General features: G+C 40.6%; 1 protein-coding gene and 1 pseudogene across 1 annotated transcript; both read left to right on the top strand.

Annotated features, from left to right (window-relative positions):
* The first annotated feature begins 11,422 nt into the window (after positions 1-11,422).
* On the top strand, positions 11,423-14,469 carry LOC140521279 (leukotriene B4 receptor 1-like). Its single transcript, XM_072636151.1, has one exon. The coding sequence runs from the start codon at positions 12,064-12,066 to the stop codon at positions 13,075-13,077; it is 1,014 nt and encodes a 337-aa protein (XP_072492252.1). The 5' UTR covers positions 11,423-12,063; the 3' UTR covers positions 13,078-14,469.
* On the top strand, positions 13,347-14,469 carry LOC140519936 (HIG1 domain family member 1A, mitochondrial pseudogene; annotated as a pseudogene).
* Positions 14,470-24,231: the final 9,762 nt, after the last annotated feature.

Below are 24,231 nucleotides of genomic sequence, written 5' to 3'. Positions count from 1 at the left end.
GTTTATTTTTGTTTCTTCACTTTATTTTCAAAGAGATCACTCCCCTAGTCAATAACTCCAGTGGTTCCCTTTTACCTGTAGTATTAATTATAAATTATAATTATAAAATCTTCATCTTGACATTCAAAACCCTTCCTGCACTGACCCCCTCCTTCCTTGCTTGTCTTCTTCTATCTCTGTTCTCTACATGGGCTCTGAGAATCAGTGACGTTGGCCTCTTGGCTCTTCCTCCTCCCCCTGCTCCAAGCTCCTTCATCCTTCTCCTGACTCCCAGAATCTTCATCAACCAAGCATCAGTCCTCAAGTGCTCTGCCTTCTGGCTCACCTAGCTACTTTCAAGTCCCAGCTAAAATCTCGCCTTCCACCAGAAGTCTTCCCTTATCTCTTTTAACATTAACACCTTCCTTCTGTTGTTCAGCTCTGACTTCTTCTGAAGGGAGCTCATCTGTACATCTTTGTTTGCATGTTGTCTCTCCATTAGCATGTGAACAACTTGAGAATGGGGATGATTTTTTTTTGGCCTTTTTTTATGTTACCAATGCTTAGCACAGTGCCTGGCACCTAGTAGGTGCTTAATAAATGCTTATTGACTTGTTGACTTAATTGGAAACCTTAGAGGTGATTTCCCACCTTATTTCCCACCAGTTAGGCAGATAAACTCTGCCCAATGACCTGATTCAATAAAAAGAAACAGAAATAATCAATTTATTCAGCATCTATGATGTGCCAGGCTTAATAATAGATAATAATAGATGCTTAATAAAAAAGCACTGGAAATGCAAAAAGAGGCAAAAACACAGTCCTTGCCTTCAGGGAGCTTATAATCTATTGAAGCCATCAGTAGACATGCTTGTTCCAACACTCCGTGAGATACCAAAGTTGCCATTCCCTCTGTGTTCCTTCAGGTAAGTTTTGTTGCTTTTCAGTCACTTCTGACCCTTCATGACCCCACTTGGGGTTTTCTTGGCAAAGATGCTGGAGAGGCTTGCCATTCTCTAGATGAGCAAACTGAGGCCAATAGGGTCAAGTGACTTGCCCAGGGTCACACAGGTAGGAAGTGTCTGAGACCAGATTGATCTATCCACTGCACCACCTAGGCAGGCTACCAGATGACAAGTATGTCTTACCTCCCTGTAAGGTCAAGCCAAATAGGACCTTTTGCTGTTTTTTGTTTTAGTATAATCAAGAATTATAATACCTCTATTTGAATGTGACTAAGGAGGATCTTTCCCACCCATTGTCTGGCCTTGGAAGATTAGTAGGAAGGTCCATGCCTTTTGATAATGAAGCACTGGTTCTCAGGGGATGTGATGCCCTCAGGCTCTAAAAAATGTATAAAGACTCTGAGGTGCAGGTTTTATTTTGGCTTATGGACTAAAAGTGTATGTTTGGTCAGAAGAGGACTCTGGCTAGTTGCTTTAAGGAGCCCCTGGCTTTGAAAACCCAAGTGTCAGTGCTTCCCTTCCTGGTAACTATAGTCAGACAGTTGAGGTCCAACTGTCTGTTGAATTCAGGCATAGAAAGCCATGTTTGTTGACTTTTAATTTCTCTGTATTTTCTTTGAAGTTCAGGATGTTGACTCCCCTGAATTAGGTGAATGATATATGTGCTTGGTTAAAGGAATGATACATGTGCTTGATTAAAGTGACTATTAATCCCTCAAAAGTTGCCTTTCCTTTTATGAATGCAGATCTAAGAACCTGTGGTAGCAGGTCCTGCTGTGTATGTTGGAGTGCTTACTGAAACACTCACCTGGGAAAATACTTGAGAATCACAGACTCTTAATGTTGGAGGGGACAATAGAGGAGACATAGCACAGTACCCTTCCCCTTCAAGAAATCTCATCTACCATTTCTGGGCTCCTGTGACTGAGGTGTAGTAGAATTTGAGTTTCTTCTCTGTCATTTGCTCCCTGGAGGATGACAGGTCATTCACTTCACCTCTCTAAGACTCAGTTTCCTCATCTGTAAAATGAAGAGTAGTCCCTGCACCCCCTACCTCACAGGAATACCGTGAGGGAAACTTAAAGTTCTAAAATAGAAATATAAACTGTTACAACTGACCAGACTCTGTTTCAATACTCCCAAGGAACTTACAACATCACAAGACTGCCCAGTTTCACTGCTGGACAGCTCTTGTTGCTAGAAAGATGGCAGTAGGGGCCAACTAGGTGTTGAAATGAATGTCAGGAAGATGTGCCTTCTTGAGTTCAAATCTGGCCTCAGACATTTCCTAGCTATGTGATTCTAGGTAAGTCACTTCATCCTGTTTGCCTTAGTGTTCTCAAATGTCAAATGAGCTGGAGAAGGTAATGGCAAACCATTCCAGTATCTTTGCCTAGAGTTAGACTCAACTTGAACAGCAACAGATAGCAACGTTATCAATCTTCACCGTCTGTCCTATGTAGAACAAATCTAATCCCCCTTCCAGACAACACAGCCCCTCACATATATCCATCAAGATCCCCCATAAGCCATCTCTTGCCCTAGCTTGGGATGAGCCCAATGGTTTCTTTTCTCCTTTCTTTCCCCCATTCCCTTTTCCCCTCCCCATCCCTGACAAGTTCCCTTCCTGTTGTTGATCTGGTAACATCTGCCTGATTTAGTTGTTTATCTACCATTTCTACTCCCTCTTCCCTGTAAAAGACCAGAAAAGAGGAACCTAAACTGGGATGATTTGCTGATTAATATATTTACCCAGGTTTGGGAAGTGGGGATGTGGATCTCAATATGTGCAACTGGGTTTGTGTGAAGGGGATTCTCAAGGAAATAGAGAAGTAGGCCCAGTCCAATCCCCTTGAAGATACTATTTCCTCCATAACAATTTCCCTCTGCCCCTTCCCTCCCTCCAAGGTAAAATGAGGCAAAATCTCTCTCTCTCATCAAATTTCAAATAGATCTTTCCCTGTACCTCTACTTTGCTTGGCTTTTAAAAAATTGATTTGTTTAAATTAATAAGCATGTGGAAATTTGTTTTGCAAGACTATGTATATTTGTAATAAGTTTTGTTTTTCTTGCCTTCTCATTGGGTGGAGTAGGGGGAGAGAGGGAAGGAAAGAATTTGGAACTAAAAAATAGGATAAAAAAACTGTGCTTAAAAAAATTACAAACATTTTATTTTTTTCCTCTCTTATCCCCCACTGGGGAAAAAAGAAAAATAGCCCTTGTAATAAATACACAAATAAAATGTCCATAATAGCCATGTTCAAAAACATGTCTCATTCCGCATACTTACTTGTTTTGCTTGTTGATTACAATCCTTCCTGTCACAAACATTCATGTGTCTTTCCTGCCCCATAGGAGCAAGCTCTGTATCACAACTATCTTTGCATGTCAGCCCCAAAAAGGGACTTAAAAAACACCATAGGCACTTAATGAGTGTTTATTGAATTGAGAACAGGATTTGAAGGCAAAGGATGTGGGTTTGATCCTGACTCTACCACTTGGTACATAAATATTGGGACAGTATTTGGGGAAGTCTCTCCTGCTAGTCTTGTGAACTGGATGATGAGTGTAATCAGATGTGGAGCAGACCTAAGCAGTAGGTATTCAAGGTGGGAAGGAGGAGTGGGGGAGGGGAGAGGGGAAATCCCTGTGACAATGGGAATTCCAGCAGAGAGCCAGATTTGCCTTGCTCAAGCAAGCCTCAAAAAATGTTCATGCCTCCATGAGAGGTGCAAAAAATGGAAATAAACACACAAAGAAGGGTGAATGGGTTTGTCTGTGGCTTTAGAGGGAGGTATTTGGAAGGCTGAGCCCTTTGGGGATGTCATGTTGCTTGTATCCTAAGAAAGGAAAGAGATAACAAAAAAGTACTTGTCTTAACCCAGTTGGAAGCCAGGGCTTGGGACCCAAAGACAGCAGGCACTTATGTAGTATTTGGAAGCTTGAAAAAGTACCTTGCAACCCAGATGTACAAAAATATTTATAGCAGCTCTTTTTGTGGGGGCCAAGAATTAGAAATTGAACTTTGCCCAACTTTATGCCCATAAATTTGATAATCTAAATGAGATGGATGAGTATTTTAAAAAACACAAATTGCCCAGATCAACAGAAGAGGAAGTTTAATACTTAAACAACTCCATCTCAGAAAAAGAAATTGAATAAGCCATCAATGAACTCCCTAGGAAAAAATCTCCAGGGCCAGATGGATTTACAAGTGAATTCTATCAAACATTTAAAGAACAGTTAATTCCAATACTATATAGACTATTTTTGAAAATTGGGGAAGAAGGAGTCCTCCCAAATTCTTTCTATGATACAAATACGGTTTTGATACTTAAACCAGGAAAAGATAAAACAGAGAAAGAAAATTATAGACCAATTTCTCTAATGAATGTAGATGCAAAACTTCTAAATAAGATTTTAGCAAAACGAATAGAACATCTTATCATGAGAATAACACATTATGATCACGTAGGATTCATACCAGGAATGCAGGATTGGTTCAATCATATCGACAACAAAACTAACAAAAACCACATGATTATCTCAATAGATGCAGAAAAAGCTTTCAACAAAATACAACACCCATTCCTATTAAAAACACTGGAGAATATAGGAATAAAGGGAACTTTTCATAAAATAATAAGCAGTATCTACCTAAAACCTTCAGCAAGCATTATATGCAATGGGGATAAGCTAGATGCACTTCCAGTAAGATCAGGGGTGAAACAAGGATGTCCATTATCACCACTATTATTCAATATGGTATTAGAAATGTTAGCTGTCGCAATTAGACAAGATAAAGAAACTGAAGGAATAAGAATAGGCAAAGAAGAAACTAAGTTATCACTCTTTACAGATGATATGATGATATACTTAGAGAATCCCAGAGACTCAAGTGAAAAACTACTTGAAATAATAAACAACTTTGGCAAAGTTGCAGGTTACAAAATAAACCTGCACAAATCTTCTACATTCCTATATATTAGCAACAAAGTCCAAAAGCAACAGATAGAAAGAGAAATTCCATTTAAAGCTAGGGCAGACACTATAAAATACTTGGGAGCTTACCTGCCAAAACAAACTCAGGGACTATATGAACACAATTACAAGACACTTTTTACACAAATAAGGTCAGATTTAAGTAAGTGGAAAAACATCAGTTGCTCATGGGTAGGCCGAGCTAACATAATAAAAATGACAATTCTACCTAAGTTAATTTACTTATTTAGTGCCATACCAATTAAACTATCAGATAATTATTTTCTAGAGCTGAATAAAATAATATCAAAATTCATCTGGAAGAACAAAAGGTCCAGAATATCAAAGGGATTAATGAAAAGAAGTGCTAGGGAAGATGGCCTAGCGCTACCAGATCTCAAATTGTACTATAAAGCAGCAATTATCAAAACCACTTGGTATTGGCTAAGAAACAGAAGGATAGACAAGTGGAATAGACATTACACTCAAGACACAGTAGGCAAGGAATATAGCAACCTTCTGCTGGATAAACCCAAGGACCCCAGCTTCTGGGATAAGAACTCACTGTTCGACAAAAATTGCTGGGAAAACTGGATAACAGTGTGGCGGAAAACTAGGCATAGACCCATGCCTGATACCCTACAAAAGAATAAAATCCAAATGGGTACACGATCTAGGTATAAAGATTGATATCATGGACAAACTGGAAGAGCAAGGGATAGTGTATTTATCAGATTTATGGAGAAGGGAAGAATATTTTTTACTAAAGAAGAGATACAAAGCATTATGAAATGCAAGATGAATAATTTTGATTACATTAAACTGAAAAGTTTTTGCACTACCAAACCCAATACAACCAAAATTCGGAGGGATGTAGAAAATTAGGAAAGAATTTTTACAGCTAATCTCGGGGATAAAGGCCTCATTTCTAGAATATATAGAGAACTGACTCAAATGTACAACTATACAAGTCATTCCCCAATTGATAAATGGTCAAAGGATATGAGCAGGCAATTTTCAGAGGAAGAAATTAAAGATATCTATAATCATATGAAAAAATGCTCTAAATCACTTTTGATTAGAGAGAGGCAAATCAAAACAACTCTGAGGTACCACATCACTCCTGTAAGATTGGCAAACATGACAGAACAGGAAAATGATAAATGTTGGAGAGGATGTGGGAGAGTTGGAACACTAATTCATTGTTGTTGGAGCTGTGAGCTCATCCAGTCATTTGGGAGAGCGGTTTGGAACTATCCCCAAAGGACTACAAAAATGTGCATACCCTTTGACCCAGTAATATTCGCTTCTAGGACTGTATCCCCAAGAGATCATAAAAATAGGAAAGGTGCCAGGCCTAGAGGCCTGAGGGCTACCCGAGTCTTCTTACCTCACCTCCCGAGGTCTTCGGTTGGCCAAACCGGATGCTCGTATGAGAGAAAGGACATTCCAGAGTCGAACAAGGGTTGAGCTTTATTTCAGGGTCTCGGTTACAAGTGCAGGGGATTCTTCCTTTGGAGGGAGAGAGAGAAGGATCTCCCAAGGAGGCAAAGATCTTACAATAAGAGATTGGAAGTAGAAGTACAAGTGGGGAGAGAGGGGGAGGGGAGAGAAGGAGAAGAGGGAAAGCGGAGCCTTGTGTCCTCTTTGGCTCCTCACGTGCTAAGAGAGCTTTCAGGCTTCCCTGATCCTACTTAACTCTCCAGTCGCATAGTTTGCATCTAAATACCGTGCTGTTAGATAACAATAGTGTGCCCAGATCCGGGACAATCTCGAGGGCGGGGAGATCTCTCTCCCATCACATTTCTCACGGGAAGAGGCGGAAATACACGAGATAGCTCGGTTCACCTCAATTCCCAGCCGTTTCCTGGGGGGGTCTCGTGAGAGCTCTAAGATTTAGAAGTTCCCACCTTTACCCGCCCGAGACTGTCCACACGGAATTGAGCTTCCAACCCCAACAGAAAGGGTCCCACATGTACAATATTTATAGTAGCTCTTTGTAGTTGCCAAAAACTGGAAATCAAGGGGATGCCCATCAATTGGGGAATGGCTAAATAAATTATGGTATATGAATGTAGTGGAATACTATTGTGCCATAAGAAATGATGAACAAGAAGACTTCCGGGAGGCCTGGAAGGACTTATATGATCTGATGCTGAGTGAAAGGAGTAGAACCAGGAGAACTTTGTGCACAGCAATGACCACAGTGTGCAAGGGTTTTTTCTGGTAGACTTGGAACTTCGTAATAATGCAAGAACTTAAAAAAAAAAATTCCTAATGGTTTTCTAAGGCAAAATGCCTTCCACACTCAGAGAAAGAACTATAGAATTCATTCACAGAATGTAGCAGATCGTGTGTGTGTGTGTGTATTATGTTTTGATTTGTTATATGATTTCTTCCATTTATTTTAGTTTGTCTACATAGCATGATTATAGTGAAAATGTACTCAATAGGAAAGTATATGTAGACCCTATATAGAATTGTATGTCATCTTGGGGAGGGAGGGGGGTGGTAGGGAGTAGGTGTGGGGGAGTAAAAATCTAAGTTTTATGGTACTGATTGTAGAACATTAAAAAAATAAATAAAATAATTAAAAAAAGAATTGGAAATTGAGGGGATGCCCATTAATTGGGGAATGGCTGAACAAGTTGTGGTTTATGAATGTATGGAATACTATTGTGCTATAAGAAATGATGAGCAGGTGGACTTCAGAAAAACCTGGAAAGACTTATGTGAACTGATGCTGCGTGACATGACCAGAACCAAGAGAATACTGTACACAGTAACTGTCACATTGTGCAATGATTGACTTTGATAGACTTAGCCCTTCTCAGCAACGAAAGGACCTAAAACACCTCCAAAAGACTCATGATGGAAAAATGCCATCAACATCCAGAAAAAGAAATATGGAGTCTAGATGCAGATGGAAGCATACTATTTGTTTTCTCTCTCTTTTTTGTTTCATTTTGTTTCTTCTTACTCATGCTTCCTCCCATTGGTTATAATTCATCTTTACAACATGACTAATGTAAAAATAAGTTTAATATGAATGTACATGTGTCAGATTACATATCATCTTGGGGAGGGGAAAAAGAAGGGAGGGGGAAAAATTTAAAACTCAAAAGTTTGTGGATATTGTAAACTAAAAATAAATTTTAAAAAGAAATAAAAGTGCCTTGCAATACTTAGTATCATTTGATCCTCATAAGGACCTTGCAAGGGAGGTGCTATTATGATCACTCTTTTACAAATGAGAAAACTGAGGCTAAGAGAGATTAAATAACTCAGGTTCTCCTAATTTCAAATCTAGCAAATTGGTGCTTGAACCGCCTTGAGGAGATGAAAAGAAACCTTATGGATATCTGATCAGCACCTTTTTGGCACCATCTTGGACAGAGGATCTTAATCAGAAGAGGAAATAGCAGAAAGGAAAGTGTTGTTTAATGTAAGGCAAACAGGTGGTACAGAGGATAGTGCATTAAACTTGAGTTCAAATCCAGCCAGGACATTTACTAGCTCTGTGAACTTGGGAAAACCACTTAAGCCTTATCTGCCTCAGTTTCCTCATTTGCAAAAATGGGGATAATAATAGTACCTACCATTCAAGGCTGCTGTGAAGATCAAATGAGATAATATTTGTAAAACCTTAAAGTGCTGTATAAATACTTTTTTAAAATCCTGAACAATTAGAGCTATCCCAAGTTGAAGCAGCATGCCCAAACTGAAATGACCTTCTACTTCAGAGAGCATCAATTCCTCCATCATTGGAGGTCTTAGACAGAGAGGCTAGACGAATTGCTGCAGATGCTGTAGAAGAGATCCTTGTTCAGTTATAATATAGGTTAGATGATCTTTGGGGTTCCTTCCAACTCTGAGATTCTGTAAAAGCCATTTGACTTTTCTGCGACTCAGTTTCCTCGTCTATATGATGAAACAGCTGGGTTAAAAGGTCTTTAAATTCTCTTCTTGAATCTTAGATTTAGAGCTAGATGGGACCAGACACCCATTAAGTCCAATTTTCTCATTTTACACTTAGGCACAGAGAGGTTAAGTTACTTATCCAGGGTGACACAGATTGAGAGGATTTGAACCCAGATCTTCTCTCCCAGAGGAACTCTTATCCAGTACTCCAAGCTGCTTCTTCCAACTCTAAATCCTCTGATACTATGAATTCAACATTTGGGGAAGGAAAAAGGAGAAGACTGATTCTCTGGTGAACAGCTTTCCCTTCAGTATCTCTTGGCCACACCCAGCTTTTGAAGGATTCTTCAAGGTCAGCACCTCAGCCTGGTACCATAATTGCTCACAGAAAATCTCATGAAAAAGTCCCAGAATCACTCTTTCTGCCCAAGAAGTGTAATCTTGTTGTTCCATGACTCATTGTGTCACTCCATAACCCTTAAAGCTTCCCCTATGAATGTTTAGTCACATGATTAATTACATAATGATCAACCACATGATTCCCACGGATCCAAGATGAAGCATGCTATCCATCTCCTAACAGAGAAACGACGGACTCAGGGTGCAGATGGAGACATACAAATTCTTGGATATGTCCAATGGGAGGGATTAGTTTTGCTTGACTATGCATATTTGCTTCAAAGATTTATTTTTTTGCTTTCAATGTGGGGAGGAATACGGAGAAAATAGGGTTTTTTCCTTTGTTAATTTCCCTTTGGAGAGTAGGGTACAGTGCAAAGAGTACTGGGATTATAGTCAGAGAATGTGAGTTCAGATCTGCCCTCTTTTGCTTATTGCCTGTCCAGTGACACTGGACAAATAACTTAATATCACAGCAACTAGTTTTGTGGTGACAAGGAGAGGGAACCTAAGGGACTATCCATCAATTGCAGAATGGCTGAACAAATTGTGGTATATGAAAATACTGGGATACTATTATGCTTAAATGGCAAAGGGGGTGTTTGCAGAGAAATCTGGAGAAAACTTGAGTGAATTTATGCTGATGGAAGTGAGTGGAACCAAGAGAACAATGTATATGATAATAATGACATCGTAAAGACTTTGAAACTCTAAAAGACTTGATAACCATGCTCCACACAATGGACACTTCCCAAGGACCCATGATGAAACATGCTACCCATCTCCACACAGACATGGGACTTAGAGTACAGGTAGAGACATGTAAATTTTTGGATATGGCCATTGAGGGAATTAGCTTTGCTTAACTTATAAGGAATTTCTCCCATTCCCCACCCTCAATGTGGGGAGAGATAGGAAGGAGAGAAAATAGATTTTTTTTTTGTTAATTGGAAAAAATTATGATAAAAAAACCCTTAATATTTCTTTGGGTTCAGTAAAGACTTTGCATAAGATGTAGTCCTTGAATAGAGCTACCTAGGAAGTTAAGGATCCCAAGAACAGGAGGTAAGGAAGTAATATATTCCAGTCAATTCAAGCAAACTCACAGCAACAGGAAATGGAATGCCAAACTCAGGGAACACAGCAATTCAGTTCCGTTGACGTTGTAAAATATGTAAAGTGGGCTAGAGAAAAGAATGTGAGATAAATCTACAAAGAGAAACTGGAATCAGAAAGTTAAGGACTAAAATTTAGCCTAAATAGTCTGTTCTTTATCCAGCGTGTGTGTTCATCCTTAGTTTTGCCGAAGAAGACCATGCCATCAGAGAAATGATGACATGACTTGCACTTGACTTTGTTTTGAGTGAGGGAGGGCTGTGCAAGGTCACCAGTCTCACTTCTCCTCTGAAGCCATCTGGATCCAGTGACCAGATATTCATCGGGATTACTGGAAATGACCCAAGATGAGGTAATTGGGGTGAAGTGACTTGCCCAAGTTCACACAGCTAGTGTGTGTCAAGTGTCTGAGATGAGATTTGAACTCTGGTCTCCCCGACTCCTTCACTGGTGCTCTATCTGCTGCACCACCTAGCTGCCCCGTTCTTTAACCTAGAAGCAATATGGAGCTGGTGAAAAATTTGAAAAGGAAGTGACATGGTTGGATTCCAAGAAGGCAGAGACCAGGACTGTGAGAACCCCAGAAATTCACTCCATCTCTTTGGGTCTGTTTCCTCCTTTGTAGCAATGAAGGAATGGGACCAAATGACCTCTAAGATCCCTTTCAGCTCCAGCATTCTAGGATTCTGCAATACTGTCATTCAGTTTATTTACTGTCCTTCCCAGTTTCTTCCCATGTGGTCTAGGCATTCCTCCAAGTCACTGATGAAATGGCAGTTGCGGTAGGCTATGTGTGGTCTAGGTTTAGGCTTCTCTGCTCTTGTCTGCCTCAGAACTGTTCATCCCAATCCTCTGGTCTCCCCTCTCCACCAGTAAATCTCAGTAAGGGTATCAGGTGAGGGAATCAGACTACTCCTCATACTTTAGCTCGGGGACAGGACTGCAGGGTTCAGTTTCTCCAGCTTCCCCCTCCCTCTTCCTTAAGCCTCCCCCTACCCTTTGGATGACTTGTGCTTTTGACTGAGGTTTCTTCCTTCCTGAAGTCCAGGATTAGTAACAGTGACCTAGACTCAGCCAGAACTGCAGCGGACAGACCCACATAAGCGGAAGACGAGTAACTAGGAGGCCCACAGAAACCGGCAGGCTTCTTACAAAGTAACTTGCGTTGCCAGACCCATCCACACCTGACTCCAACTACACAGATGCGGATCGTGCGCACACACACACACACACACACACACACACACACACACACACACACACACACACACACAACTCCAAACCACCACCACACTAGTAGGGCAACATTGGATAACGAAGGATAACATTGACCGAAGGCAAGGACCGAGTTGTCACCAGCCTCCCTCCTCGCCCTTCCTGCATCCCATTGCCCTCCGCTCGTTTCGTTTCTTAGCTCCCTTCCTCTTGCTCCCCTACTTTACACAAGTCGAGGGCCGGAGATAGAGTGAGGGGAAAAGCCTCCTCAACTTTTTCTGGAGTTGCGGGGAGGGGGCGGGGTTTGCTGGACGAAAGTAAAAGATCAGTCCACACTTCCCCAGTTTCTCTAGCTCTCAAGGGTCACTGGTAGAAAGACGAAGCTGAGGGACAAGTGGGGTGTCTCTAGGGCTCTCTGCCGGTCTAGTCTAGTGGTCAGACTTCCAGAGTTGCGAAGGCTTCCAGGTGAAAGGAGCGTCCCCTGACCATGGGTTCTGACCACACTAGCTTGGAGCCCGACTCCCCCTTGGCCTTGAATGTTGCCCGCCAAGTGGCCTGTGTCCTCCTGGGCTTGGCCTTCGCCTTGGGTGTTCCCGGCAACTTGGTGGTGGTGTGGACAGTGAGTCGAAGGATGAAAGCTCCTCCGCCGACCGTGCTGCTGATTGTCAACCTGGCGGCCGCCGATCTCCTGGCGCTCCTGACCGTGCCCTTCTGGATCTACGCGCTGGTAGACGTTTGGAGCCTGGGGTCCTTCGTGTGCCGGACTCTGGTGTGGCTGGTGAACGCGTCCATGTTCTCCAGCGTCCTGATCGTCACGCTGCTGAGCGCAGAGCGCCTGGTGGCCTTGGCTCGTCCCTTCCACCTGCAGCGCTGGTGGCACCTGGCTGGAGTGCGCAGGGTGCTGGCGCTCTTGTGGCTCGCCGCTCTAGCCCTGGCCTCGCCCGCCACACTCACCGCGGACCCCAGTCATTGCCTGCAGCGCCAGTTCTCGTCCGGCCAGCAGCTGGTGACGCTCCTCCTCCTGGAGACCTTGGCGGGCTTCGTGGGGCCTTTCACCATCCTCGCCGTCTGTTCAGCCTGCGTCCACAGCCGTCTGCGCAAGCTGCACTACCCTGGCAGGCGCCGCGCCAGCCGAATCATCACCGCCGTGGTCGTTGCTTTCGCGGTCTGCTGGCTCCCCTACCACCTGTCCAACGGGGCCGCCGTGGCCGCCGAGCTACTGGAAGGCTCGTCTCCAGAGCTGGTCGAGTGGCTGGACTACGCGGCCGACGTGGGTCACAAAGTCTCGGGGCCCCTGGCCTTCCTGGGCAGCTGCATCAACCCTCTGCTGTACGCTTTCGCTGCCCGTCGGATCGCCCAGGCAGGGGGCTTGGCTGACCTTTTCGCCCGACTGGTCCCCAGTTTCTACAGCGACGGAGCCCACCAGGAGGCCAACCAGAGTTTCGGGGAAAGCACCTCCGGCCAAGCTTTGGGTTTGAACAGTCCTAACTCTGCCCCCTAAGTGAGGCAGGTCGGGTTCCCACGGACTCCCGTTCTGATATCTCCTCCCTACCCCTAGAGGTTGGGGATCGCTCCAGGCTTTGGGTAGTAAATACCTCACTTTTCATAGTGATTAAAGGTTTAGGTCGGGCTTTCCTTACAACACCCTTAAGAAGGGGCTAGTGCAGATATGCTTACCACCCCATCCCAACCCTCTCCACCCCCCACCCCCGCCACAAAAGGAAAGAACCACAATTTGAGCCTCCTCCTGAGCGCCTGAGGTCGGGGTGAAGCGGCCGGCGAGGGTTGGTGGGCTTGTGGGAGGTGAATTTGCTTTGTCTCGTTCTGAAGGCTCTTGAACCAGCTACAGTGTCAGCAGACGCTGATGTTTCCCTCTACACTTAGGATGAGACTTCCGGTTCAAAACTTGCGCGAAAAGCTAAAGAGGCACCATTTGTCCCAACTGGAATAGCAGGCTTTGCAGCTGTTGTTGCATATGGATTATACAAACTGAAGAGGAGAGGGATCACTAAAATGTCTATCCACCCGATCATGCGTGTGGGAGCCCAAGGCTTTGTAGTAGGAGCAATGACCGTTGGTACGTTGTACTCCATGTATCGGGAATACTGGGGCAAAACCCAAACATTAGGAGGAAAGATGCTGTCTTCATGCTGATATTTTAGAGCTAGATACCTCACGTTGAGGTTATTTGTTTATGTTTAAAAAATAAATCATTTAGGGATATGTGACTCTTAAAAGTGGCGCATGTCAGACAACCAATCACGATATTTTAAAGACTGGCTTTTTTTCATGGAAGCTTTAGTTTCCCAGGTGATTCAAGATATACTAATTGGTATCCAAGAGTTAATTAGGGGAGCTAAGTTAGTACAAAAGGAATTGGTCATTCTTGGGTAATAAATTATATCTATATTCCTCAAGTCTCAAAAAATGACTAAAAAATTAGAGGGTCAAGACTCACATAGCTCCTGTTGCTTTAAGATGGGGCATATTTTGCAATATGATATGGGAAGCTGTTTTAACAATTCAAGAAGCACTTTCTTCCTTATTTCGTAGAATGGTGGGAACTTCGGTGTCTAGGGCTGGCTGCTTTGACTAGGGCCAGAAGAACATCTGTAAGAAAAACATGAAAAGAAATATTATGGCAAGAGTTTTGTTCCCTACTTTCACCATAGACAACTTGTTTGTATTTAAGATGAGCCTTGAACAGTTGTTAACTAGGCTACTTAACACGGTAGTATTTATTATAAATTTAGTAAAAGATGAACATAACAAATTGTATGGCTTGGTTACATTTTTGCTGGTACCCTGTTGAAATTGTTTTTTAAATGCCATCTGTTTTATATATATATATTTGAAGTTCTTATTCAGCAGTAAAGATGGAGAACTTTGAAAATCTGTGCAGTATTGTGTTTTCTCTAAGAGTCGTGTCCAACTGAAAAATATTACTGTCAGTTTTGATAGTTTATGATTTTATGGGCAGACTAATATGAGCATTCTCCTTAAATAAATGCTGACATTTAAGTAATGCTTTGTTACACTTGTGGAATTCTAATATTTAAGATAAATTTACATTCCATGGTAATAACATGGTACAGATATTATTAAATAAAATGAATATATCAAAAAAAAAAAGAGAGAGAACCGAAGGAAGCCCAGAAGGAATCACAGACATTCCGGGCAGGTTTGCCAGTTCCACATCGAAGTGGAAAGCAAAGCAAAGCAAAAAAGAAAAAAAAAAGAAAAAAAGAAAAGCAAACCTCACATGATTTAGATTCTGTTTTGTGTACAATCCTCTCTTGTTCTATAATGCATTAGAAACATTGATTTTATATGGTGTTTGTTAAGTTCAGATGGAGAAACAATAAAATGGGGGAGTGCACTGGGAAAATTTGGGGAGGGAGAGGCTGGGAAGGGGAAGGAGTGTTAAGAAAAGCTCATCAGAAAAATTAGCTAGCTCAGCTGAAATTTGCCGGCAGACATGAGGAGAAAGTGCATTCGAGGAATGGGGAATGCTAAGTGCTAAACTGAGTCAATCTGTCCAGGCGCTGGAGGAGCAGTCTGGTACGGACTGGATTCACGTTCTCTTTCATTTTCATCAGGACCTCAGGGCCAGCCTTTCAACTTCATGTCCAGACACCTCCAGTTTGACATCTCAATATTTTTATTGCCCACCTAAGGGAAAGCATCATATTTTAGAGTTGGAAGGAAGTTTCGAAATCATTACTCTATTTTACAGCTGGGAAATTAGGCTCAGAGAGGTTCTTAGTTACTTTGCACATGTTTTAGGAGAACAGTTTCTGTTGTTGGAAGGGTGATAGGTTACTTAGCTAGACTCCCAGATGCTATGGAGTGGGGATGAGGGTGTTGATGGTCTTCAAACATGTAATCCCTGCACTCAGAGGGTAGAGAAACTGTGCTCACATGTTTTCCTTTCCTAGTAGTCACAGAATACTTACACATGGCCTGAGATGATAGTTCACAATGTTTGTAAATTCCAACTGTTGGGAAGGAAGGATGGACATTTTTTTAATTCCCTGAGCAGCATGATCCTAGAATCTAGCCAGCCTTCTACCCTTCAGAACGTCGAAGATGAAAAAAAAATCCAGATAATCACATATGTTGGAATGGCTTCAGCAAAACAGGAACACTAATGCATTGTTGGTGGTGTTTTAAATTGACATGGCCATTCTAGGAAAGCTTTTTGGAATTATATCTCCAAAGTCACTGAATTATGCATGTCTAGCAATGCCGCTAATAGGTCTAAGATGAAATAGGAAAAGAAGTCACGTACAAAAATATTTATAGCAGCACTTTTTTTTTACAGTGGCAAAGAACTGGGAACTAAAGAGTACCCACCAACTGAGGAATAGCTGAAAAAAAAAATATGGTATATGAAGGTACTGTAAGGAAATACATTTGTGCCATTAAAACAATGTCAAAAATGATAGGTTCAGAGAAACCTGAGAAGACTTTTATGAACTAATTCAGAGTGAACTGAGTAGAACCAGGAGAACAATGTATACAATAAGGGGCAGTTAGAGGGCAAAATGGATAAAGCACTTGCCTTAGAGTCAGGAGGACCTGAGTTCAGATCCAACCTCAGATATTTAATGGCTGTGTGACCCTGGGCAAGTCACTTAACTGAAATTGCTTCCCAAGAAAATAATGTATACAGCAACAACAACTTGATAAAGACTTAAGATCTTTGATCAATACAGACTAACTATGGTTCCAGAGGTCTGATAATGATCCTTGCTATTTCTCTACTCCTGAGAGAAAGATGCTGGTATTCTCTCTATTACTCCCATTTTACAGATAAGGAAACTAAGGCAAAAAGAATTAAGTGACTTGCCCAGGATCACACAACTAGAAAGTATCTGAGGCTGGATTTGAACTCAGCTTTTCCTGACTCAGAGCCCAGTGCTCTATCCACTGAGCCATCTCCAGTGCCCCCATGACATCTGGGCTTTAACTAGATTGGGACAGAAAGTGAAAGGTTTGATTCCCTGCAGAACTTGAGCCTGCTGGACCTTCCCAGCTTCAGGTTAGGATAGAAGACTAAAAGCCATAGTCACTCTCCAATACCCTTTGCTTCTAACCATTGTAGAGTAGGGCAGGAGGTTGTTGAAAAGATTAATTTTCTCTTATTCATTGAATGGGTGTATCTCACTCAAAGTGAGAATCTGATAAGACCTTAGCTTGAAAGGGCCAGGATCTCACATTGCATTTTGGGCCATCTCCAACCGTCCTGATGAATATCAGGCCACTGAATCCAGATATCTCAGGAAAAGAAAGTAAAGTTGGTGACCTTGCACAGCTCTCCCTCACTCAAATTGAAGTCAACAGCAAATCATGTTACCATCTTGATGTCATAGTCTTCTTCAAAAACGAAGGACAAACACAGCTCCTGAGAGAGAAGTGTTGGATTCAAGATGCAGAATGAGACGAACATGTTTGAACATGGTCAGCATGGGAATTTGTTTTGTTTGACCATATGTCTTTGTTGCAAGAATTTTCTTTTTCTTTTTTCTTTACAACAGGGAGAGAGGGTAAAAAAAAAATTTGTTAATTGAAAAATAAAATACCATTTTAAAATTAGAAAATAAAATAATCTAACCCTCCAGCCAGAAAGACAGATTGATTTCCTGGGCAATAATAGTTTGGAAATTACCTCATGAGTAACTCCAAGTTCAAAAGTCCTCGAACTTGAGAGTTCAATGATCAGAGCTAAACCAATAAATTACTCACCCAGTGTAAATCTAGACCTTGAATTTTAGATTCTTTAAATGGCCATCTGTACCCTCAGTGAATAGGAATGAAATAAATAGAAATGGAATTGTTGAATAGCAGCCTCCAAAGTGTGTTTATCTTCCAGAGGGAGTTTAAACTACAGGGCGGTACTGTGTGGCAGCAGGAAACCACATAGCACTCTGGGGAGGAGAGGAGGACACTCATTGTAAAGTCTAAAATGACTCAAGTTTCTAGGGGGAGTTGATTGACTGTTTGAGTGCTTGATATATTTTCTTTATCCATGTATGGGCTTCTATAAAGTTGGTGTTGTTTCTTTTTTGTACATTGCACTTTATGTATTTTCTGTAGTTTGAAATAAAGGTGGTTCTGTGCCCAACATGCATTTTGTACCATTATTGCTTGTACAGGAGCCAAGGACTCGTTTTACCTATACTTGGAGAAACAGAGACAGGAGCTACATAGCCTAGGTATATTGAGATATTTTCTTAGATGAATTTCAGTAGAAGCAATGAGCCAAAGAGAAAAACTGACCCTCTTAAAGTTGGCTCCCAGGATTGGAATTGGGTCTGTGTTACTGTGCCTTCAGAACATTCAGTTTTAAGAATTCTTACCTATCTTAAAATCAGAAGACATCTCCTATTTGAGACCTTTCTGATTATCCTAATCAATAATGTTCTCTCTCTCTCTCTCTCTCTCTCTCTCTCTCTCTCTCTCTTCTCTCTCTCTATTACTTTTTATTTTACTATAAATTTACTTAATTGTGTACATGTTTTATCTCACATCCCTCAGGAGAATATACAATCCTTGAAGGCAGGGACTTTTCATGTTTGTCTTTGTATGTCCCACACTTAGCACAGTGCCTTAAATACAGTAGTATGAGAAATGATCATTTCCCTCAGGTATTAAGAACTAATTATTGAATTAGGACCAAGATTGTTCCCCTTTTCTATTTCCTTCATCCAGAAACCCATCTGTATGAGAGCTGCTATTAAAGATTTACCCGGGACAAGATTTATTTAATCAGACAGTAAAAGAAATTCTAAGTTTGGGCTAATGGGTTCATTCCTCCTCATTGTGTTTGCTCAGGCAGGTCTAGGAAAATATGGATCCTCCCTTTTGTCAGACAGGTGATGTGGAAATTGACAAATCTCTTTGACCAAGATTTGGGTGATCTGAGTCACATACCCCAAGATGCTCATTATAATAGTCCATTCCCTCATTGTAATATTCATTTGCTCATTAATTGTTAATCAATGAGAGTTGACAGACACCCTCGGAAACATCTGCTCTTCCATGGGCATAGAAACTGTGAGCTTACCACCATGATTGTCTTTGGTCTAAGAGAGATGGCTGAATGATCATCCTTTTATTAAAACGCTGGCATTATTAGTAAAATGATTAAATTACCCAGAAACTATGCCTCTGGAACTTTTTAATCATCCCAGTAGGCATGTGACAAATTATTTCTTGAACTGACCAGAAAACATGATTTAGCCTGGGAGAATGAAACTAGAGACAGCTTCAAGTCTGACATGTTTGAAAGTATGCAAAGCTAAAAAGCCTGGATAGGACTCATGATGACATATTTATACAGGTTTCTACTCTGAGAGTGCCACACAGTAAAATGAAGCATTATTTGCACTCTAAGCTACTGACGTTTGTGCTTTGTAACAGAGGAAATGGTTGGGAGTGGAGAAGAAGGGTCCTTCTGCAATTTGATGTTAGAGGTCTGGGGCTTGGTGCAAAATCACCTGAACCTCCCTGATGGCTGAGACAGGAAGTTCTCCAAGAGATAGTGACTGTCAAGGAAGGCTTCTTTTCTAAGAACAGCCCTGGGCTTTTTTATATCACAGATTTCTTTTCTTAATTAAATTAATTATTTTCTTTATTAATTTATTTATTTTATTTCCTCCAGTTACATGTAAAAACAATTTATAATATTCATTTTTAAAACTTTGAATTACAAATTCTCTCTCTTCCTCTCTCCCCACCCCCCACACCCATTAAGAAGGCAAGCAATTAAATACAGACTATATGTGGGTAATCATGCAAAACGTATCCATAATATCATGTTGTGTATCACAACTTTTAACAGACTTTGGCAACACAAGTTTATTATGTAGTATAGGGAGACTATTTGCAACACACATTTTGTAGCAACAAAGAACTATCCAGAAACAAAGTAGATGACCATTGGCTGAGGAACTAACAAATTGTGGTATGTGAATATCATGGAATGTTACTGTGATGTAAAAAACAATAATGACAATAATGAGGACAAGCCAGGTGGTGCAGCGGATAAAGCACTGGTCCTGGATTCAGGAGGACTTCAGTTCAAATCTGGCCTCAGACACTACCTTTGTGACCCTGGGCAAGTCACTCAACCTTTATTGCCTCCAAAAATAAAAAAACAAAGGATATCAAGACAGGAACATGAGAAGACTTATATGAAGCGGGGAAGGGAAAGAAATAAGCATATGTGTAGTGCCTACTTACTGTGCCTAGCACCGTGCTAAGTGCTGTAGAAATATCATCACATTTGATCCTCACAACAGCCCTGGTAGGTAAATGCTGTTTTATTTCCATTTTACAGTTGAGGAAATTTAAGCAAAGTAATTTCGAACTCAGGAGGTAAAGTGAGGTAAGCAGAATCAGGAAAATAACATATAAAAGTAATACAAAAATGAAACTGGAAAGAACAAAAAATAATTAAAACTGAATGAAGGAGCAAAGAATAGTTTACCTGTCAGATCTATGAGTAAGGGAAGAATTTAGTACCAAACAAGAGAGAAAGAGCATTATGAAGTATGAAATGGATCATTTTGATTATATTAAATTAAAAAGGTTTTACACAAGCAAAACCAATGCGACCAAGATTAGAAAGAAAGAAGAGAGCTGAGGGGATATTTTTACAGCCAGTGTCTCTGATAAAGGCCTCATTTCTTAAATATATAAAGAACTGAATCAAATTTCTAAGAATGCAAAGCATTCTCCAATTGATAAATGGTCAAAGGATATGAACCAGTCGTTTTCAAAAGAAATCTAAACTATCTATAGTTATATGGAAGAATGCTCTAAATCACTATTGATTAATGCAAATTAAATAATTCTGAGGTATCACCTCATATCCATCAAATTGGCTAACATGACAGAAAAGAAAAATGATAAATGTTAGAAGGAACCTGGGAAAATTGGGACTCTAATGCATTGTTCATGGAGTTATGAACTGATCCAGCCATTCTGGAAAACAATTTGGGACTATCCCCAAAGAGCTATAAAACTGTACATACCCTTTGATCCAGTAATACCAATACTAGGTCTATATCCCAAAGAGATTAAAAAAGGGGGAAAGGACACACATGTACAAAAGTATTTATAGCAGCTCTTTTTGTGGTGGTAAAGAATTGGAAATTGAGAGGATGTCCATCAATTGGGGAATGACCATTGTGTTATAAAAATGATGAGCAGGTTTCAGAAAAACCTGAAAAGACTTATATGAGCTGATGCAAAGTGAAGTGAGCATTATCAGGGGAATGTTGTATATAGTAACAGCGACATTGTGCAATGATCAACTGTGAATAACTTAACTATTTGTAACGATACAATAGTCCAAGATAATTCCAAAGGACCCATGATGACAAATGCTATCTACCTCCAGAGAAAGAACTGATGGAGTCTGAATGCAGATAAAAGCATACTATTTTTCACTTTATTTTTCTGTGGCTTTTTTTTTGGTCTGTATTTTCCTTCACAACATGATTAATATGGAAATATATTTTGCATGATTGCACATGGATAACCTGTATCAAATTGCTTACCATCTCAGGGATGGGGAATGGGAGGGAATGAGAGAGGGGGAGAATTTGAAACTCAAAAATTTTAATAATAAATGTTAAAATTGTTTTTACATGTAATTGGGAAAATGTAACATTAGAATATTAAAATAAAATAAAATGAAAATAAAAAATAAAATATTCAAAAAATTTTAAAAGAAAATGAATGATGTATAATTGTAGCATCCAAACATAGTCCCAAAGAAAAGATATATGACTGTCCTTCTCTCCTTGCTTTATAGAGGTGGGGAATCTCTGGTGTCTAACACTGAACACAATGTGGAACTTGGTGTATTGGTTAGTTCAGGTGAGCTGCTTTTTTCCCTCATTTTAAAAAAATCTTTCTAATACAAAATGTTTCTCTGGATAATGGGAGAGGATAGAGATTGGGAAATAAAGGTGATATAAAGACAACTACAGGGCAAGAAAAGAAGGAAATATACATAAAGGACCTACTATGTGCCAGGCACTGTGCTAAATACTTTAGAAATATCTCATTTAATCACAACATCTCTAAGTGATGGTTGCTATTATTATCCCCAATTTTACAGTTGAGTAAACTGAAGGAAATGGAGATTAAGTGATTTGTCTAGGGTTACACAATTAGCATCTGAGACAGGATTTGAACTCAGATCTTTCTCACCTGAGGCCCCTCAATTTATCCATTGTGCCACCTGACTGCTTCACTATTAAACAAATAAAAACTGGGAAAAACTGAAGTTTACAGTCTGGCAGAGATTCTGTTTGGAATAAGGTCTCACAACAAATACCACAAGCACCAAAGGATTGTGGTTGTTGTTGAGTGGTTTTCAGTCAAGTCTAGTCAGACATGACCCCATTTGGGGTTTTCTTGGCAAAGAGACTGGAGAGATTTGCCATTTCCTTCTCCAGCTCATTTTAGACATGAGCAAACTGAGTGAAGTGACTTACTTAGGATCACAGGGCTAGTAGGGGGCTGCCTGAGGCTGGATTTGAACTCAAGTATTCCTGCCTCCAGCTCCGGGTAACTCTGTCCCCAGTGCCACCTCTCTGCCCACATAAAATTATCATAGCGTCAAAAAACTGGAGGGAAAAAGAATGTCCCTCAAATGGAAAATGGCTTAAAAAGTTAGAGCATATGAATTAATGGAATATTATTGTACTCTAAAAAATGAGGAAAGGACAATTTCAGAAAAACCTGGGCTGACTTGTATGAACTGATGTGTAGTGAAGTGAAAAGAACCATTGCAAAAAAAAAACCAAACCAAACAAACACCTTTGGAAGACCTGAAAACTCTGACCAGTGTTTTGAGCAACCATGATTCAAGGAAGATTGTTCCTGCCTTCTGACTGAAAAGTGATAGACTGAAAGTGCAGAATGAAACATACATTTCTGGATGTTACAAATGTTTGGATTTGCTTTGCTCGATTATCCTTATTTGTTAGCAGTATTGTTTTACATTTTGTATTTGAGGAAAGGGATTCATGGGGCAGCTAGAGGGCTCCATAGTGCATGCAGCGCCAGGCCTGGAGTCAGCATGACTCCTCTTCCTGAAATCAAATCTGACCTCAAACATTTACTGGCTGTATGACCCTGGGCAAGTCCCTTAACCCTGTTTTTCTCAGTTTCCTTATCTGTAAAATGAGCCTGAAAAGGAAATGGCAAACCATTCCAGTATCTTTGCCCAGAAAACCCCAAATGGAGGCACAAAGAGTAGGACATGACTGAAAATGACTAAACACCATCAACAATGTACCAGGCATTGTGCTAAGGGTTGGAAGACCTGAGTTGGGATCCTAGCTCTTGATAATGTTTAATATAAAATTTTGGAATAATCTCTTTGTTCTCTCTGAAGCAAACTCAGAGAGTGCCTCTTCCTATGTCAGCAAAAGCCAGCCAAGGCCGACTCTACACTCCTTAAGGAGACCTTTAACCTAAGACACTATCTTGAATAATGGGACGTTTTCCATATCTTAATATTTGTAGACCTACACTATGTTATAGCATGTTAATGGTAAAGAAAACACAGACATCTTAGGTCGTAATTTCTATTGAACTTTGTTTACCCTTTCCTATGTCAGTTATCTGTTTAGGGCAGGAAGCCTGCCACTTACTAGTGGTGGGATTTCCGAGACATATGTTTACCCAGCTTGGAATCCCAAGGCCTGACCAGTATTGCTTTGTTAATTGTCCTGTCTTACTGAATTTATGATTTGTTCAACTAGGAGAGTTCTTTTCTCACAGCAAAATGTATATAGGCCAGAAGATTTCTGCACTGGGTAGCCAGAACATTTCTGGCTCCGTAATGCATTATGTAACTGTTTTCTTTAATAGGGAATTGATTAATTAATTAAATCATAAAATGTATGCATTTAGCCATGTTGCCTTTTCTTAACAAAGTTTTGAGGTCAACACTCTACAGTTTAATAATAATGATAATGGACATTTATATATTAAAGCACAAAGTATTTAAACATATTACCTCATTTGAGCTTTACAACAACTTTATTGAGTATATATTATAGGTATTATTATCATTTTATAAATGAAAAAACTAAGGCTAGGTGATTTATCCCTTGTCATTGAGTGTCTGCATTGGTGTGTGGGATCCAGTTCTTCCTGATTCTAGTTATGCTACTGTATCCACTATGCCCACTTACCCTTCTCCCCACCCCAGCCCTTTACCAGCTGCGTGACCCTCTCTGATCCTCAGTTTCCTCATCTGTAAAATGAGGATGACAATACTGGCCCTACCCAGGGTTGTGCCTACCTATCTAATAGTGTTATAAATCTTGGAATGCTATATAAAAGGGTGCTAATATCAAGCACCAGTTCAAGGAACTAGGAAGATAAAAAATTAGAAAGACATAGTCAGACTTCCTGGCAAGATGGCTGCCTGAATTGGAGACATGGTACCCATCTCCCCCACATCAATTCCATCCAAATCCTGAAGTTCACACCAGACTGAACAATGATCAAGAGAAATTACAGTATGTGATATCTACCATAGAACCACAAAAAGCTAGCCAGAAGCTCATAGGGTAATAGAAAAGGGCTCCCCTGCCCCCTAATCAATTTGAATGTCAGGTTA

Source organism: Notamacropus eugenii, chromosome 1, assembly GCF_028372415.1.
Source record: "Notamacropus eugenii isolate mMacEug1 chromosome 1, mMacEug1.pri_v2, whole genome shotgun sequence".
Taxonomy (NCBI): domain Eukaryota; kingdom Metazoa; phylum Chordata; class Mammalia; order Diprotodontia; family Macropodidae; genus Notamacropus; species Notamacropus eugenii.
The sequence above is the reverse complement of the archived record's forward strand: the minus strand, read 5'-3'. Positions and strand labels throughout refer to the sequence as shown.

Coding starts and splice junctions, on each gene's coding strand:
- LOC140521279 (XM_072636151.1), top strand. CDS start 12,064: ATGGGTTCTGACCACACTAGCTTGGAGCCCGACTCCCCCTTGGCCTTG.